Source organism: Gymnoscopelus braueri (assembly GCF_963280865.1).
Source record: "Gymnoscopelus braueri genome assembly, chromosome: 14".
Taxonomy (NCBI): Eukaryota; Metazoa; Chordata; class Actinopteri; order Myctophiformes; family Myctophidae; genus Gymnoscopelus; species Gymnoscopelus braueri.
In genome coordinates, this window is record NC_137619.1 from 47692151 (window position 1) to 47710425 (window position 18275).

Sequence of the window (18275 nt, forward strand, 5' to 3'; positions counted from 1 at the left end):
TCAGGATGACCCTTACAGGTCACAGTTAAACCTTAAACTAACACCTGCTTTTACTGTGTGGATTGTTCTGTTGCTCTCTGGCAAGTATCATTCCTGCAGTTATGGTGCCACCTACTGTATACAATATATAATGCTTCTATTTATTTTCAGATTGTGGCAATAAAATGTAATTTCACACACACACACACACACACACACACACACACACACACACACACACACACACACACACACACACACACACACACACACACACACACACAGATGTAATGTAATCACATGATAGAGGGCATTCTTTCTTGTATTATTTGACCAAAGTTTGAGCAGATTTAATGGCTATGGTTCTTACAAGATAATTATCTGTTACTTCTTTCTACAGATGAACAGCCCTGCCCGAATGCAAGGCTTCCAAAAATTGGATAAATATTCGTGATACTGAAAAGTAATACTGTTTACTGCAACTGAACCCTACCAATGTATTGACATAGCACCTTTGGTCACGTTCTACAAAAAAAATATGATTTTTATTTTACATGCACACTCATAAAATAACACAATCCTGCGTTTAAATACTACAACGAAACGCTAGAGATAAAATAATCCGTTAAAATTACATGAGTTTCTCACAGGCGCTTGGCATGATGGGGAAAAACAATAACATTAAATAAAATCAATTAAAAAAGTAATCGAAAAAACACGGCCCCCTCATGTATTAGGTGGGCAGGATGAGTCACCATCCAAGGATGGGTGTTTTTGATGAATCTAACATGTTAAAAATGGAGTTTGAAGTTACAATGGGTTTGTATAGGAAGGGGGCGTGTCTGATAAAAATTAATATCAAATATCTAAATACTGAATCAAGCAACTTAAAAACTGTCTGGGGGGCTCACATAAGCCTGAGTAGACGATAAAATCACCCTTTTTTAAAAAGTGAAATATCCCTTTAATACTACAAATAAATTAAATTACTGCCCATGTTAAATGTGTACAAAGAGTAGTATACTACAGTGCACTTGTATGAATAAATAAATCTGCTGAATTATTGAAATTGTTTAATTGAGTACACATCAGGTTTTTACAAGGTATAAAAAAACTCCTGTTTTTGTGCTGTCATTGTCTGCATAATCCAATAAAAATTGGATATAAATTACATAGGACTTCAGTCATAACATTTATTTATTATGTTTACTTAATGGAGACACATGGACACAATGGAGTTTGCTTGATGCAGGCATGCAAACAGCCCCGAGGTGAAAAAGGTGACAACATGTTGTTTTCTTTCGGGTCAGGTGTCACACAATTGCCCTATTTGGGTTCAAAAAGGTGACTGTAGCTGAAAAGTGACACTTTTGCATGTCTGTTGATGGACACATTAATAACTCACGCGCGCGCGCACACGCGCACACACACACACACACACACACACACACACAGCTGTAATGTAATCACGTGATTAGAGGGTGTTCATTCTTATGTTATTTGACAATTTGGCCAATGTTTGTACAGATTTGATGGTTATAGATCTAGATGGGACAACAACAATCAGTAATTAATTACTTGATTTCACAAACGAATCAGCCCTGCCCGCTGGCAAGGCTTCCAAAAATTGGATAAATATTCGTGATACTGAAAAGAAAATGCGATGCGCGACAACTGAACCCAATTCAATGTATTAACATAGCACCTTTGGTCACGTTCTACACAAAAGAAGACTTTTTTTTTAACATGCACACTCTACTGACAGTAAATAAAATAACACATGGAATTCTGCGTTTAGATACTACAACGAAACGCTACAGATAAAATAATACGTTAAAATTACATGAGTTTCTCACAGACGCTTTGCATGATGGGAAAAAAGAAGTGGCCGCCTTGAGCTTCCTTATGAGCAGTGTTGCCATGTCGACTTATTATTATAAGCGACTTTGGGCTTCTTTTTCTGTAAGGTTGCTTATAAAAATTTCTAGTTGCAGGTTTTTGGGCTTGTTTCTAAAGTGTGCTTGCTTATTTAGGCTTGCTTCCTAATGTTTTAATTATTATTTAAACCAGTGGTTCTCAAATATTTTCATGAAAATGTTTTGTGCAATTAAGGGAGCATTTGTGTTGCTAGAATGTTTCAACAATATTCCACATTTTATTACAAGTTTTTGAAAATAGCAGATCTGAGAGCTTGTAGATCTGCTTCTTTTGGGCTTGTTTTCCTAGACCTGGTTGCTTATTTCTCTCACGTAACCTGGCAACACGGTGTTTAACCCATTCAGTTCCAGTCCAGAGTGCACTGTGCACTGTCTGCAGCTGAGCAGTGAGCATCATGGCTGCTGCAGACACTTCAGTGTTCCTGGGTTTGGATTTCAGCACCCAGCAGGTAACACTTATTGTGATTAATACTAATTAATCACAGTTATCTGTTCATTATTAGACGGTCCATCACGCGCTTTTAAAGACGCGCGTACGACGCGAGCGACGCACACCTGGAAAAGGAAGCAGAAACATGTTCTCTCTGTTGATTCAAACTTCTGCAATGCGAAGTTCTTTTTAAAGGAAATTATAAGTTTATAATTTTGACAAATACAAGTTTATAATGTTTATTGTAAGAGATAGTGTTGCAATGTTTACCAACACATTTACCATATCATGTTTACAATGTTACATGCTTATGTTGCAATGTTTACAAATTACAATGTTACTAGCTGTAGTATACAACCCTCGTAGACGTATTTATGATTCTGACGTTTTCAATATACGAGAGTTGTAGGGTTCACGCCCCATGGAGACATGGACTTTCTGCACTATGCCCCTCAGATACTCCAAACGTGTACAAATTGAAAATAAATGTGCTTACCCCAAAGCCCCAAATGTTAACTACTTCTACGTGGTAGTAGTTTAATGTAATAATCCATATCTTTAAATAAAGAAGTGTTTTAACACAATTTTTTCACCCTCGTTTACTTCCTGTTTACATTTAGTGTAAAGGTCCTTGCACACTGGTGCGTCTTTTCGTTGCGTTTTTTTTACAACAATGAAAAAAATTGAAAAAACAATGAAAAAAAATAAAACGCAACGAAAAGACGCACCAGTGTGCAAGGACCTTAATTCCGGCTTTCATCGGATGCGCCCCGTCACTACCGCCCATTGGGAACTTCCTACAGAATCGGCCACAGACGGCATTAAAACACTTCTTTATTGAAAGATATGGATTGCATACTACAGCTACAATGTTACTAGCCCTGAAACATGACTGTCATACCACGACAGTCATGGAACCGAAAGTTTGCTTTTTTTTTGGCTTTTTACATTTACAACTCTCACATGTACATAAACGTTCAGATTTCAAATATAAAGTGCTTACCCACGAGCCACGGATGTTACAAGTTGATCCGACCCGCGATAAGTACCCGTATCTCCCGTATTGTTCAATATAAAGTATTTTAATCCGATCGCCAGCCATTTTCTATAATTTTTTGGTAATGTATCAGAGTGCAATACACCTTAGACCATTAGTGTCGCACAGTTGAAAGCATCGGAGAAAATTCAGAGAAAATAGCCGGCGATCGGATTAAAATGATTTTTTTTAACAATACGGAATATACAGGTACTTATCGCGGGTCGGATCGGATCAACTTGTAACATCCGTGGCTCGTGGGTAAGCACTTTATATTTGAAATCTGAACGTTTATCTACATGTGAGAGTTGTAAATGTAAAACAATTGAAAACCATGAACTTTCGGTTCCATGACGCTTGCAACAGACTTGATTGATTGATTGATGTACTTTATTTAGTAAGACATGAGAACAGTACATGACAGTACATAACAGTACATGGAAGTACAAATTCACAATACAAGGTCTACTAAACTGGAAATCTCATTAAGCACTGAGCTTGTTTAAGATGAGAACCCCATGCACACAAATCATGATGACATATAAGAGACAGACAGATATACACACTACTATACAGAATGTCATACAATCAGTTTACAGGTTACTGGTATGAAGAGTGAAAAATATGTACAAAAGAAGAAAGAGAGAGGGGGGGGGGTAGGTTAGGTTAGGACATGGGGTAGGTTAGGACTTGGACAGGGGCCATTTTTGAATTGCAGCCTCCTGAAGGTGTATCTTTAGGGCAGTTTTGAAAGTGAGTAGGGTTTTACACTCCTTTACTCCTTTTGGTAGGGCATTCCACATTTTTGATGAATAGCATGAGAACGAGTTCATTCCCTTTGTTGAGACAAATCTGGGTTGAACATGATTTGTGGAGCTGTCATGACGAGCGTCATGTGAACCATGGCTACAATGTTACATGCTTACAATGTTACAATGGTTACAATGTTACAATGTTTACAATGCTGCAGTGTTTACAAACACTTTTACAGTGTTACAATGTTTATAAATCTTTACAAACAAGTTTACAATGTTACATTGTTTACAAGCTGCAGGTTTAACAGCTTTGTGTGAATGGAAGTTGACAAACTTTGAGTTTTTCATAAATACCATGTTGTGTGAAGGTTTTTGTGTTGTTAAACATAAAGTTGTGTGTGTGTGTGTGTGTGTGTGTGTGTGTGTGTTTCACATTAAGTTGTGTGTTTTGGTGTAGTTAGGTTGTGTATTGCTGTGGCGTGTAGTTAAATTTGTGTATTTATGAGATTTGTTTACTGTGCTGAGTTGAAGGTTTATGTTTTTCTGGTATCCAATCCCTGATTAAAGGGTTCATTGGTCATTGGTTTACTTGCACTGTTCATGTGACTCCTTTGTAAGGTTGACTTTATAAAAAAACTAAAAACAAATTTGTGTTTAGACTGGCACTGTCCTAATGGCACCCCAAACCCCAAATCAAGTCAAACCGCAGTGTTGTGTAGTTAAAGTTTGTGTGATTGATTGGTTGATTTAATACTTTATTAACACGTTAATGGCAGTACAATCAAAACAGCTATGCCAACACGAAAAAAGCCCCGGTGGAGGGGATCAATTCATTATCATGACAATGACATACAATGACATCACAAAGCAGCAACAACACTAAAAGCTATATATGTACAGAAAAAAGAGGGGGGGGGGCAGATGCCACTCCCATGGGGCTCCTTCCATGGAGCTCACTGAGGGAGTGCCTTGTTCTGGGGCCAAGCTGGTGCCCCCAGTGTTATGTGTAGTTAAAATAGTGTATTATGTGTATTGCAGTTAAAGGTGGTGGCCATGGATGGAAACCTCAATGTGATTCATCAGAACAATGTTCACTTTGACAGCCAACTGCCTGAGTTCAGGTAACATTAATAATACTACTATTACTACTACTATTATTATTATTATTATCATCATTATTATTGTTGTTATTAGGGGGCCAAGCAGGAAGTGCGTAGGCACCCCTACATTTATTTGTTTTAATCTTCTTCTCTTTCCGCCACTTTGTGCCGTTCTGGCATAATCGTCTGTCTGTCTGTCTGTCTGTCTGTCTGTCTGTCTGTCTGTCTGTCTGTCTGTCTCTCATAGGACTGAAGGAGGAGTCCATATTCATGATGACAGACTAACAGTCACCTCTCCTGTATTGATGTGGGTTAAGGTAACACACACACACACACACACACACACACACACACAACGCTAGTCACAGTGAATCAGCAGACAGTTTAACCTTTTGACCTCCACGTCCTGTTTTTCTGATCTGTGATTGGTCGCTTGTGTGTCGTCAGGCTCTGGACCTGCTATTGGACAAGATGAAGGGTGCAGGGTTTGACTTCTCGTGCGTCAGGGCTCTCTCAGGAAGTGGACAGGTGGGAGACACGCTCCCTTCAAGCACATTTTAGAGTCATTGGATACAACTTTATTTATTTCACTGTGTGTGTGTGCGCGTGTGTGCGTGTGCGTGTGTGTGTAGCAACATGGTAGTGTGTATTGGAGGAGAGGAGCTTGTGAGACCCTCAGACAACTGGACCCAGAGAAACCCCTGCATCAAATACTACAGGTGTGTGTGTCTGTTTATTACTATACTTATGAGGACCAAATGTCCCCACAAGTATATTGAATTTGAGAAATAGACATTGTGAGGACACATTTCCTGGTATGCAATAAATATTGTTTAGGGGTTGGGGTTAGAGTTTTCCCCATTTTAAACGTAGTTGTGCAGTGATAACACACACCAACATATCTACAAGCTCACAAAGCGTCGCGCGACGCTTTGTGAGCTTGTAGATTGGCTATTTTCCAGCTATTTTCAATGATGTCCTAGAATTTTCATGTCCACACAAGTATAGTAATACAAACTCTCTCTCTCTCTCTCTCTCTCTCTCTCTCTCTCTCTCTCTCTCTCTCTCTGTGTGTAGTGCAGTTTTTCTGTATCTGACAGTCCAATATGGATGGATTCCAGTACAACTCAACAGTGTCAGTACCTGGAGTCGTCAGTAGGAGGCGCTCAGAGACTCGCTGACATCACAGGATCCAGAGCTTATGAGGTGACATGTCATTTCTCTCTCTATGTTTACTAGAATGAGGAAATGTGTAAACAGAGCTTTGTGGAAAAGCAACATTGTAGGCAGGCCTGGACTTTCATCGTTTTAGGCCACTTGGCCTTTTGGGGTAGTTAATATTTTTTGAGGCGACAAAAGCCAAATGCTAGGACTGCAAGGCCATCAAATCAAACAAGGATTTATAGTCCACGGACAATTTAATTTAAGGGTTAAGAATGATTTCATTTTAACCACTTGAATCCCAGCTATTTTTGGCAAAGAGATTTGGTCTAGACAAAAAAAAAAAAAATAGGTCAATTTACAGTTGTAACTCAGGTCCGAGAATAGAGGGTTTAAGTGGTTACATACATAGTATAACTATCAGCAACATTTCAGAATTCAGAATCTCAACAAAACACTGGTGTCTGAAAAACATATTGACAGTAAAGAAGCAAAGGAGAAAACTGTGAAATCAGCTGGCACACTGGGACATTGTGGACAGGGCATCAAAGCCACTGTGGCCTTTGGGCATATCAGTTTTTGAGTGTCATAAGGGCAAACTGAGGGGCAACGGTGGCCATGGGCTTCATGAAATTCTTTCAATGATTGTAGGTATAAGGCCCAATAGTGGCCTGAAAGTCTAGTTTACATAAACACATTTTTCTTTTTGCCTTTGCTGTTGGAAAGTATATATAGATACTGTACACTATTCCATACTCACATTTCCACCCACCGTCCATCCAGGTCGGAACGGTGTAGACAGTGAAGAGATATAATATGATTGACTCCATGTAAGGCTGTATTATACTTTATGATATATTGTATACATATTGTCTTTATGGTGGTTGTATTAGATTGGATGTCCTTTTACTGTAACAACAGTTCACAAATCTATGTCTCTCTGTCTCTGTCTATCTGTCTCTGTCTATCTGTCTCTGTCTATCTGTCTATCTGTCTATCTGTCTCTGTCTATCTGTCTCTGTCTATCTATCTCTGTCTATCTGTCTCTGTCTATCTGTCTCTGTCTATCTGTCTCTGTCTATCTGTCTCTGTCTATCTGTCTATCTGTCTATCTGTCTCTGTCTATCTGTCTCTGTCTATCTATCTCTGTCTATCTGTCTCTGTCTATCTGTCTCTGTCTATCTGTCTCTGTCTATCTGTCTCTGTCTATCTGTCTATCTGTCTATCTGTCTCTCTGTCTCTGTCTATCTCTCCCTCTCTCCGTCTCTGTCTATCTCTCCCTCTCTGTCTCTGTCTATCTGTCTCTCTCTCTGTCTCTGTCTATCTCTCCCTCTCTCTCTCTAGCGTTTCACAGGGAACCAGATCTCTAAGTTCTACCAGACCAGACCACAGCAGTATGAAGACACTGAGGTGTGCGTGCGTGCGCGCACGTGCGCGTGCACGTGTGTGTGTACGCGTGTGCGTGTGTGTGTGTGTGTGTGTGTGTGTGTGTGTGTGTGTGTGAAGTATATGCATACAGACACTGTCAATATGCAGTCTCATCTTCACTGTATGAGTGTACCAATGTCCCCACAAGTATAGTAGAATTTGAGATATAGACATTGTGAGGACAATTGTCCTGGTCCTCGCAAGAGAAATGGTTGTTTTTATGGTTAAAAATTAAATAAATTAAATAGATCAGACATTAGGTTTAGGGGTTGGAGTTATGGTTGATTTATAGGTATTGCACACCGCTGTCGAGCACCTAAAATCTCTGCAAGCTCACAACACGTTGGGCTTGATGGGCTATTTTCAGCTTTAAAAAGATCTCACAATTATAATAAGACAAGTGTGTGTGTGTGTGTGTGTGTTTTCAGAGGATTTCATTGGTCAGCAGTTTTGCTGCATCTCTCTTCCTGGGTGAATACGCTGCTATCGACTACAGTGATGGTAAAGTCCATCCATCCATCCATCCATCCATCCATCCATCCATCCATCCATCCATCCATCCATCCATCCATCCATCCATCCATCCATCCATCTCGATCGATCGAAGAAGGCACTATTTCTGTCTACTCTGTGTCTCATTGGTGGGCTGTGGACATTTCAGAAACCTGCCTACCAATGACAGGGATTCCAAGCTAGTTTTACGACATCCTTCCTCTTCCTGGAATGTTAGCATGCTGAAATAGAAGCCATTGCTCTTGCATTAATAACAAATAAAAGTTTGAAAGCCTGCCTACCGACGATGTCACTGGTAGACAGGTTTCTGAACTGTCCACAGCTCCCCTCTGAGACACAGAGTCAGTAGACAGACATGGTGTCATCTTAGAATAAGCATTAGTGAGTCTCCGAGGCTGGTTACATGTGGTTTAACCCACACAGCTAGATGTCCTAGGGCAGTGGTTTTCAACCTTTTTCGTGTCAAGGACCACCAAATTGACACATATTAGCCCACTTGAAAAGATATGCCAGGGACTCAACCATTTTAATTTCTTGGGGGTCAAAATCTACACTGAAGTATCATCATCATTAGTGTTCATGTAACTCTGGGAGTGTACAAATGGAACCAAATGGACCCATTAGGGTCCATTTGGTTCCATTTGTACACTCAGAGTTACAGACACATAAGGGTCAATTTGGTTTCTAATTTGGCTGGGGACCCCCTGGAACCCCCTCAAGGACCACTGGTGGTCCCTGGACCACTGGTTGAGAACCACTGTCCTAGGGGGTTCAACAGTTCTTCCCTTTTAGATTGTGAACCTATCAGTTGGACCTATCATTACTATTAGTAATGAATTAATTAATGAATTAATCCCTTAAACCCTATACACTTTTTTTGTCATCAAATTGTGAAAATAATGACCCATGTTTGTCTATTTTCGACTTATGTTCACATATTATGACATGCCCAGAATAGGAATTCTAGAGTATAGTGGTTACTTAGTTGGTTGGTTGGTTGGTTAGTTCGTTAATTAATTAATTCATTATGAATATAATTCTGAATAAGCATTTACACACTGCTAGTCTAGATAGACATACAGTATAAACATGTACTGATAGAGAGTGTGTGTCTGTGTGTTTAGGTTCAGGTATGAATCTGTTGGACATTCACAGTAGAAGCTGGTCTGAGGTGTGTTTGGAGAACACCTCTCCTCACCTTCAAACTCTGCTGGGAAACCCTCAGCCTTCCACTGCAGTGCTGGTAACTAAGTAGAACGTGTGTGTGTGTGTGTGTGTGTGTGTGTGTGTGTCCATCTCAGCATTCCTACGGTCTGCGCACACATGCCCGCACTCACACAGACAGAGGTTTTGTGAATGTATAGATGCATACATTTATAATGTAGAAAGTGCTACCAGCACTGACTTAATAAACTCTGATGCAGTGTGTTGTTTTGTCCACAGGGTGGAGTCTCATCCTATTTGGTTTCTCGATATGGTTTCCATGAAGACTGTCAGGTTGTGGCCTTCACTGGAGACAACCCAGGTAATTAACAACATAAATCATGTATGGGGGTCCCTGGCACAAAACAGTGGTCAAACACATATTAATTTGGGGGTCGTAATGAAATACTAGTTACACTACCAACTTGAGTTGCCCACTAGATGGTGCTGCAGTGCCGGATGTCTGTAGTGTAGTTGATCTACAGGGGCTGTAGGCTGTGTGTGTGTGTGTGTGTGTGTGTGTGTGTGTGTGTGTGTGTGTGTGTGTGTGTGTGTGTGTGTGTGTGTGTGTGTGTGTGTGTGTGTGTGTGTGTGTGTGTGTGTGTGTGTGTGTGTGTGTGTGTGTGTGTGTGTGTGTGTGTGTGTGTGTGTGTGTGTGTGTGCGTGCGTGCAACTGCAGGTACACAGCATCTGTAGAGTATAGACTCTCCTGTCAGACACCTACAAACAGAGAGAGAAAGAGACATTGTGTGTGCGTGCACGTGTGTCATGGAGTTTCATTAAAAAATATATATTTTCTTTTAATGTCTAATCATGTACAATTTCTGTGTGTGTCAGCATCCCTAGCAGGTATGAGACTACAGGAAGGAGACATTGCTGTGAGTGAAAACTCTCAACATGTTCACTAGTCTTTATGTTCACCATTTACAATTTACAATTTATTTACAATGTACAATTTATTATTTAAATGAAGCGTGGTCCAGGGTGTTTTAGGGAAGGGAGAAGAGTCTAGGACATGTGGAGCGTGGTCCAGGGTGTTTTAGGGAAGGCTCGTACAGCTTTCCTGAAAGTAGTTAGGACATGTCTAATAAACACAGTGATATGTTGTTACAATGATACTTTTTCATAATGTGTTAAACATGTTTACTGATACGATGCGAGAGTTTGGATTAGCCAATACCAACTCAGGACTATTGGATCGCTGCCCTCCACACCCTCCTGTCTAGCATGAGGGTCTTGAGCTCTGTAGTGTTGGTACAGTAGCTTCGCTGTTACATCTCAATGGCCCTAATTTATCAACGGAGCGTATAAACCGGCGTATATTTTTCCATATATTCGGCCGTACGCCAACGTCGAAGTCACATTTATCAACGAATCCTACACAGCCGATCCGAGCGTACATGTGGTCCCAGCCTTGCTAAATCTCACGTCTGAAAACGAGCGTCATTTAAATAAGCACGCCCTTAAATATTCTGGAAACAATAGTTTCGCCGGCTCGCCTCGCCTCGCCTCGCTGCCTGTCAAGTCATGCACACGCCTCTCTCTCTCTCTCTCTCTCTCTCTCTCTCTCTCTCTCTCTCTCTCTCTCTCTTCCCCCCCCCCCCCTCTCGGGCGAGCGTACAATCTTTGTCACGTAGGCTTGTAGCCTACATGAATGACATATTATGATACCAATCACATCGCCATGAATGGAATATGTTTGTATATTTATTTACCCCATACCGAGCAGTGCGCGTTCGAGTTACACTAAAGCAGTCATGTAGGCTATATTCCCCATGAGACTCGGGCGGTCTGCAGACTGCAGTGATCCTGTGCCGCCACCCACGTTATAAGAGATTTGAGCGTCAGGTTTATATCCTTAACCCAGCCAGGTTGTAGCCTATAACTCTCTATGACATAACTCCATACCATAGGACAAGCTACTTTAAGTTTGTAGACCTCACTGTCCATGAAAAGATGACCGCGGGACTCCCGACCGCGGGACTCCTGACGCAAAAGCGCTCGTATATTTTTAAAATAGCAGATCTACAAGCTCACAATGCGTCACGATGCGACGCTTGTGAGCTTGTAGATCTGCTATTTTCAATGCAGCCAGATCTGCAATCTTATCTGAATGACTGTTAAAGCAGTTTGTTTAAATTACTTTATAAAATGTTATATTTTCACAGGGATTATTTTATAGTGTAGATTTTGGAGTGGATATATGTGTCCAGATGCCAATGATGCTCCGCAGGTCTAGGATGGAAAAACGGGCGCAGCCAAAGTCAACAACTGCTCGTGACCAGGCGTGAGATTTCAGCGTACGGTAGGATGAAGCCCACGTCAGGATATATTGATAAATGCCGAAAGGTGCGGTGATCTCGCCGTAGGCCCATTATTTGGGCTGCACCGCGTTGATAAATGAGGGCCAGTGTGTCTTCGTAGGTGGTGCACCTCTTTCCCCACCTGGCTGTGCCTTGGGTTGGCTCCCACAGTGACAGCTTGCTTACATTCATGATGATGTCATGAATGTAAAATATGTCAGTTTATTGATGTGCTGTTTCTACCCCATGCATGGCTTTTGCTCTGTATGTGGACATACAATGAATCACTTAAAGTGTGTGTGTTAAGACCACAATGGAAACAAGTCCCCAGGACTTTTTTGTGTTATCCTTTTAGCTGTTTACATTTCTGACTAATTTATGTATTCAATCAATAAATCAATCAATTGAATTGAATTGAATTGAATAAAATTGTGTGCGTGTGTGTGCGTGTTAGGTGTCTCTAGGAACCAGTGACACAGTGTTTCTGTGGGTTGAGGATCCTCGTCCGTCTCTTGAAGGACACGTCTTCACAAACCCAGTGGACTGTCACAAATACATGGCTTTACTGTGGTACACACTACACATGCATACACACACACACACACACACACACACACACACACACACACACACACACACACGCACACGCACACGCACAGATAATAGGAATAGACTGGCCACCACCGATTATTGGCCTCGATAGTATTTTTATTTATATATATTATTGGTATCAGTGTTTTGACAGACAAAAATGACAGATTTTGCTTTTTATGTGCAGGAATGCATAGCAACTATTTACTTTTATTAACCACGCTTTTTTTACGGGAGAAATACCTTAAGGAAACTGTTATGTTATTTTTATTTATAATTTATAAAGAAATGCTGGGGAGCTCCCTGAACTTATATAACGTCATATGGGTCGATCCCTACTGTATAACAGGTGTAAGGAAAACCCTATTGGAAAGTTGTATTGCAGTATCGATCAATTTGACCATGCAATTAATTGGTAATTGGGTATTGGCCACAATGTTGATATCATGCATCCCTAATAGTAATACGTGTGTGTGTGCGTGTGCGTGCGTGCGTGTGCGTGTGCGTGTGCGTGTGCGTGTGTGTGTGTGTGTGCTTCATCTTCCAGTTTTAAGAACGGTTCGTTGACCAGAGAGCGAATCAGGAACGAGTGTGCAGAAGGATCATGGGAAATGTTCTCCGCCTCCCTGAGAGACACGCCCCTCGGAAACCATGGCAACATAGGTCGGTCACCTGATCATTTACTTGTCACATTTCGTCGCTGTCTGTGCAGAAACCTTGTATCTCCATATTTCCATTTTCATAAATTAATACCCCATTCATCAAACAACTGTCGCTCAAAGGAAATTGGACAAGTGGTGTGCTAGGAGTTGGAATAAACGTTGTACAATGTACGTGAAAGAGCCCTTCCCCTTAACCTTTTACATCTAAGAGGGTACGCATTTGACCTTTGACCTTTACCGTGACGTTTAAGAAGGCACGCAAGGCCTTTCTGTGTGGAGTTTGCATGTTCTCCCCGTGTCCCCTAGGGTAGGTACCCTCACAAAAAACATGCAGTAATCCTGGTCTCTATACTGCCTCCCCCTGGTCAGCCAGGGCACCTGATGGAGGGGAAAGGAACTGGTTGGAATAACGTGTTCCTTCCACGCGCTACGTCCTACCGCGGAAACTCCCCCCTGTCATTTGATAAGAAGCGGCTTGCTAGCTCCTCATGCATTGAAGGAGACATGAGCTCAGTTCTGGGCTCTCCCTAGGCTGGCAGAGGGAGAGTAGCGCCCAGCATTACATAGGCAATTGGCACTGGGTGAAAGAATGGGTTACAAAATCGTGGGATAAAATTTAAGAAATAAAGAAGGCACGCATTTGCAACACTGGAAGTGCAGTGTAAAGGTTTGAATGTTGATTATTGCAGGCTTTTATGGTTGATTGTGATTGGTTGATTTTTGCAGGGTTTTATTATGATGTGGTGGAGATAACGCCCGCTGCTGTTGGACTGCACAGGTTCGATGCCCACGACAACCAGGTGTGTACTGCTAGATGACTGACTTGACTGACGGACGGACGGACAGACAGTGCTTTCTCATTTGAACACTGGAAAATATCCGGTCAATCAGGTTGGTGTTGAAAACATTGTCCGGTGTTGGCCTTTCACACATGTAGCAACAGGAGAATGTCCATTTCAGATGTGTTCACACATGAAGGTAAATAGCCCGTTTAATAAGGTGAGGGGCGTAGACTCACACATTAGCTACTCCCACTTAAATATAACAGCATGAGGGAGATGCGAGGATCAAATGAAAAGAAATGGCTTCTCAGGTCAAATATTAATATGCGATTAAACATGCAATTAATTGATAATGTCACTGTCCTTTAATGTTGTACACTGATCTGTCTGTCTGTCTCTCAGGTGTCATGTTTCAGCTCCCAGCAGGAGGTCAGGGCGTTGGTGGAGGGACAGTTTCTGTCTAAGAGACTTCATGCTGAGAGACTGGGATACAAGATACGTAAGACCTCTATAACGCACGCACGCACGCACACGCGCACGCGCACACGCACACATACACATACACATACACATACACACACACACATATGTAAGACCTCTATAGACACACACACATGCCAAACCACTTATTGTGTGTGTGTTTTAGTTCCTGGTACCAGAGTTCTGGCGACAGGAGGGGCTTCATCCAACAAAGAAATCCTGCAGGTTAGAGAGAGTGTGTGTGTGTGTGTGTGTGTGTCATTAATGAAGAAGAAATCCCACACACTGCTCTTGCCCAGCAGCATCAAGTCCATCCCATTAAAACCAGGAAAGCATCTGTGTCATTTTAGATTTTAGCGTTGGCTATTCAAAAATAGCAGATATACAAGCTTTGGTGCGTCACTTCATGCCACGATTAGCGATTAGTCCAGTGAAACATCTTGCAATGTGTCATCCCCTGTCACCGATCAATCGGATAGTGTGAAAACCACAACGATATATGATAGCATGATTTCAAGAAAGAGACTAGTGCAGTGTCAAGTGCTTAACGATCTGATGACTCCCCGACCACTTCAAATATCGTGCAGTGTGTAGGGGTCTTAAGGGGTCCTTAAACACTGAAGACCCCAGTTGTACATGAAACACTGCCCTACAGTACGAGACCACCGCTTGTATCGGTAACTCCTCTCCCTTCTCTCTCCAGGTTCTATCAGACGTGTTCAATGCTCCAGTCTACTGTATAGACGTCTCCAACTCAGCCTGTCTGGGCTGTGCCTACAGAGCCATGCATGGTAAGATCTTACCTCAGATCAGTTTAACTCAGTGTGCCTACATAGCTTCTACAAAATCTACAAAGCTACAATCCAAGTTGAGCTGGCTTCAACTGGAACTGCAAAAGCTACAACACGAGTGTTGTTTAGCCATTTCCACTCACCAACTCTCTCCACGTCATTCCTGCTTTGTTATGGGGACAAAGTAATTATTCATGTCCATTTACCATCCCAACTGTGTGTGTGTGTGTGTGTGTGTGTGTGTGTGTGTGTGTGTGTGTGTGTGTGTGTGTGTGTGTGTGTGTGTGTGTGTGTGTGTGTGTGTGTGTGTGTGTGTGTGTGTGTGTGTGTGTGTGTGTGTGTGTGTGTGTGTGTGTGTGTGTGTGTGTGTGTGTGTAGGTGTGCGTGCCCAGTCAGGTGTGTCGTTCTCTGATGTTGTACAGAACGCTGCAGAACCGCAACTAGCTGCCACTCCAAAGCCTGGAGCACAACAGGTAGACACACACACACACACACACACACACACACACACACACACACACACACACACTGTTGACCACTTAAACCCTATACCTTATTGACCGGGGTCCAATAGGACTCTGTGCTTGGTCCCCTCCTTTTTTACCCTCTACACCACATCTCTTAGGCAAGAATTGCTAATCTACAAGCTCACATGGCTCGAACTTGCGACACATTGTGAGCTTGTAGATCTGCTATTTTTGCTGCTATTTTGGAAATAAAATAGGCATGCAAAGTCCATGATGTATGCCTTAATAAAATGTTATATTTTCACAGGGATTATTTATTAGTGTGTTAGATATACATTTTGGAGCGTGTGTGGAGCATGTGTCCAGATGCCTGTCAGACGGTCAGACAATGCTGCTCCGCATGTCTAAGATGGACAAATCCTACACGCCCTCAGACTAGACATGAGATCTGAGCGGGCCGTACGTCAAAGTCTCGATTGAATGATAAATGCCGACAATTGTGGTGATCTCGCCGTACGCCCATTATTTGGTCTACACCACATTGATAAATGAGGGCCTGTGTGTGTGTGTGTGTTCCAGGTGGTTGATGGGATGTTGGAACGCTACGCCCGATTGGAGGAGAGAGTTCTCAAAATGTCCCGCCCCTAGACCACATCCACCAATTGCTCTTAGAACGTCTCTATCTCTCCCCTGATTGGACGGTAGAAGGAGGCTTCACCTAGCACACGTCAACAACTTCATGATAATGATTAATAACAAATCATAATAATAGTAACTATTGATATACTGTATACCTTCATACTTGTACTGTATGTTTGGCAATTGCCAACTAACACAAAGATTGCATTTGTTTCATTAGTTCAATGTTGTTTACACCGGATCTCAGTAACAATAGGACGTAAAAGAATGATCTCATTAAAATAAATTAAAGAGACAGATGACTTTCAGTGAACTCAGACTGACCTGGGTTCAGTATATCACTCTGTGAATGAATGAATGAATTCATTCATTCATTAATAAATATTATATCAGTATTAACTCTGACTGACCCTGGTTCAGAATGTTAATGTCAATATTTTGTAATGATTTTTTATAAACTTTTCAAACGATTGCACAGAACTTGCAAGATGTGTGTGTTCAGTTTTTATTAGATTTTTATAAAATGCAGTGAGTCACCTTGGGTGCATCCCAGGTCCTCATGCTGCTCTGTCCTCGCTCCTCTATACTCACTTGAACCAGAAGTAGAAGTCGGACGGTCCTTGATTCCAGTCCAAGATTGATTAATTCCAATGGAAGAGTGAACGTCAAGTGCTTCAAGTGCACAGCTTCTTTTGCCCGATGTTCACTGAACATTGGAACCAATCGTCACAATCCACACAATCTTCCCAACATTCTGATACTAAAATGACACTTTTCAGAGCGACAAATCAGGAGAAAATGTACTTTGTAATCGACCTTTCTGCGTCAACACACTCGCGAGATCTAGCACCAGTAAACAAGGACGTCCGCAAGATCTGCCGTCAGACGGCGCCCACCTAGGAAACCATTTGTGAACCATTTTGCCTCTGGTGGCGAAGCGACGGTTGGATCTTCCTAAATGAAGCATCTTTGGTCAAGTCTCTCCTCCAAGGAGCTAGAGCCTTTGGGTCAACAACGTGACACTCATTTATTTTGTGTCCATTCAGTTTAGTTACATTTAAAAAGGCACAACATGTGCATTTTAAAACTTCGGTAACATTAGCGTTTTCTCTCCGTCAGTTGATGCTTCATGTCCATATGAGTCAAACTGCCAGGCTCATTTGTTTGTTTTTGTAGCACAGTTCTTATTTGCCACGATATTAAACACGTCTATGGGAATTCAGAATGGGGGGAAAAGGAACGTGACCCAGGTAGGATGCTTAAATTACGTCAGACACACATGCAGACAACTTCAACTTTATATAATAAAATAAAATAATAAGAAAATCTTTGTATTACTTTTAAGACAAGTTAAAGTTAAGGATTCATATTAATTGTCCATTTTGTATGAATAGTCAAGGGTTAGGGTAAGTTTATATAATATACTTTACATGCACACAATTCAATTTTTACATGTTTATTTTATTCAACGCTCACAAATTGGTGACAAAAATGGTAATGTTTAATGTTGGGATTTGCATGTATTTGAATGTAATATTTAAGTAATATAAACAACAATCTACAAATCAACATTATGTAATAATTACATCTCTTTTAGACATGGAAAGAAAAAGTAACCAATGTGATTGACAGGAGAGATGATCAGAGGAGCTGAGTTTTTACCATTATTATTAGGATGAGGATTAAAGAATGAAGAATAAATAGAGTTTCTCAGTGAATCAATGTCAGCTGGACTAATGACATGGTACCAATAGACACTGGTGGAAGAAGTACTCTGATTTTTAAATCTGAAGTAAAAGTAGCAATAGCACAATATAAGAATACTATACTATCGTCTCTGTCGGGTGGATATGTCCAAAACTGTTAGTTTTCAGGATTCAAATAAAGAAATACCAAAAGTAGCAGATCTACAAGCTCAAAGCGTGTAGCTTCACGCCGCCTTTCGAGCTTGTGGATCTGCTACTTTTGATGCTTTTGTGTGACGCTGTAGTATTACCAAGTAGGGCGTTAATTATAAA

The 18275-nt window shown here is 41.3% G+C and overlaps 1 protein-coding gene across 3 annotated transcripts; it reads left to right on the forward strand.

The window, feature by feature from the left end:
• Positions 1 to 2291: 2291 nt before the first annotated feature.
• On the forward strand, positions 2292 to 16719 carry xylb (xylulokinase homolog (H. influenzae)). 3 transcript variants are annotated; one of them, XM_080450126.1, is made up of 19 exons: positions 2292 to 2365; positions 5176 to 5258; positions 5485 to 5554; positions 5685 to 5765; positions 5870 to 5956; positions 6315 to 6443; positions 7743 to 7808; positions 8255 to 8327; positions 9464 to 9582; positions 9783 to 9864; positions 10380 to 10420; positions 12300 to 12415; positions 12984 to 13099; positions 13825 to 13898; positions 14283 to 14379; positions 14527 to 14585; positions 15064 to 15151; positions 15530 to 15624; positions 16198 to 16719. In XM_080450126.1, exons 1-19 carry the CDS (start codon positions 2312 to 2314, stop codon positions 16264 to 16266), a joined length of 1599 nt encoding a protein of 532 aa, XP_080306252.1. In that variant the 5' UTR covers positions 2292 to 2311; the 3' UTR covers positions 16267 to 16719. The 3 variants fall into 3 exon arrangements, with proteins under 3 accessions (XP_080306252.1, XP_080306253.1, XP_080306254.1); XM_080450127.1 differs by lacking the exon at positions 2292 to 2365 and having other exon boundaries at positions 5203 to 5258; positions 5485 to 5544; XM_080450128.1 differs by lacking the exons at positions 2292 to 2365; positions 5176 to 5258 and having other exon boundaries at positions 5497 to 5554; positions 6320 to 6443.
• The last annotated feature ends 1556 nt before the right edge of the window (positions 16720 to 18275 follow it).

What these genes read in the sequence shown, in the direction of transcription:
- xylb (XM_080450126.1), top strand. Translation starts at nt 2,312, where the DNA reads ATGGCTGCTGCAGACACTTCAGTGTTCCTGGGTTTGGATTTCAGCACC. An exon ending in AGCAGTATGAAGACACTGAG is followed by an intron (nt 7,809 to 8,254) that starts GTGTGCGTGCGT and finishes GTGTGTTTTCAG; the next exon opens with AGGATTTCATTGGTCAGCAG. An exon ending in GAGACTGGGATACAAGATAC is followed by an intron (nt 14,380 to 14,526) that starts GTAAGACCTCTA and finishes TGTGTGTTTTAG; the next exon opens with TTCCTGGTACCAGAGTTCTG.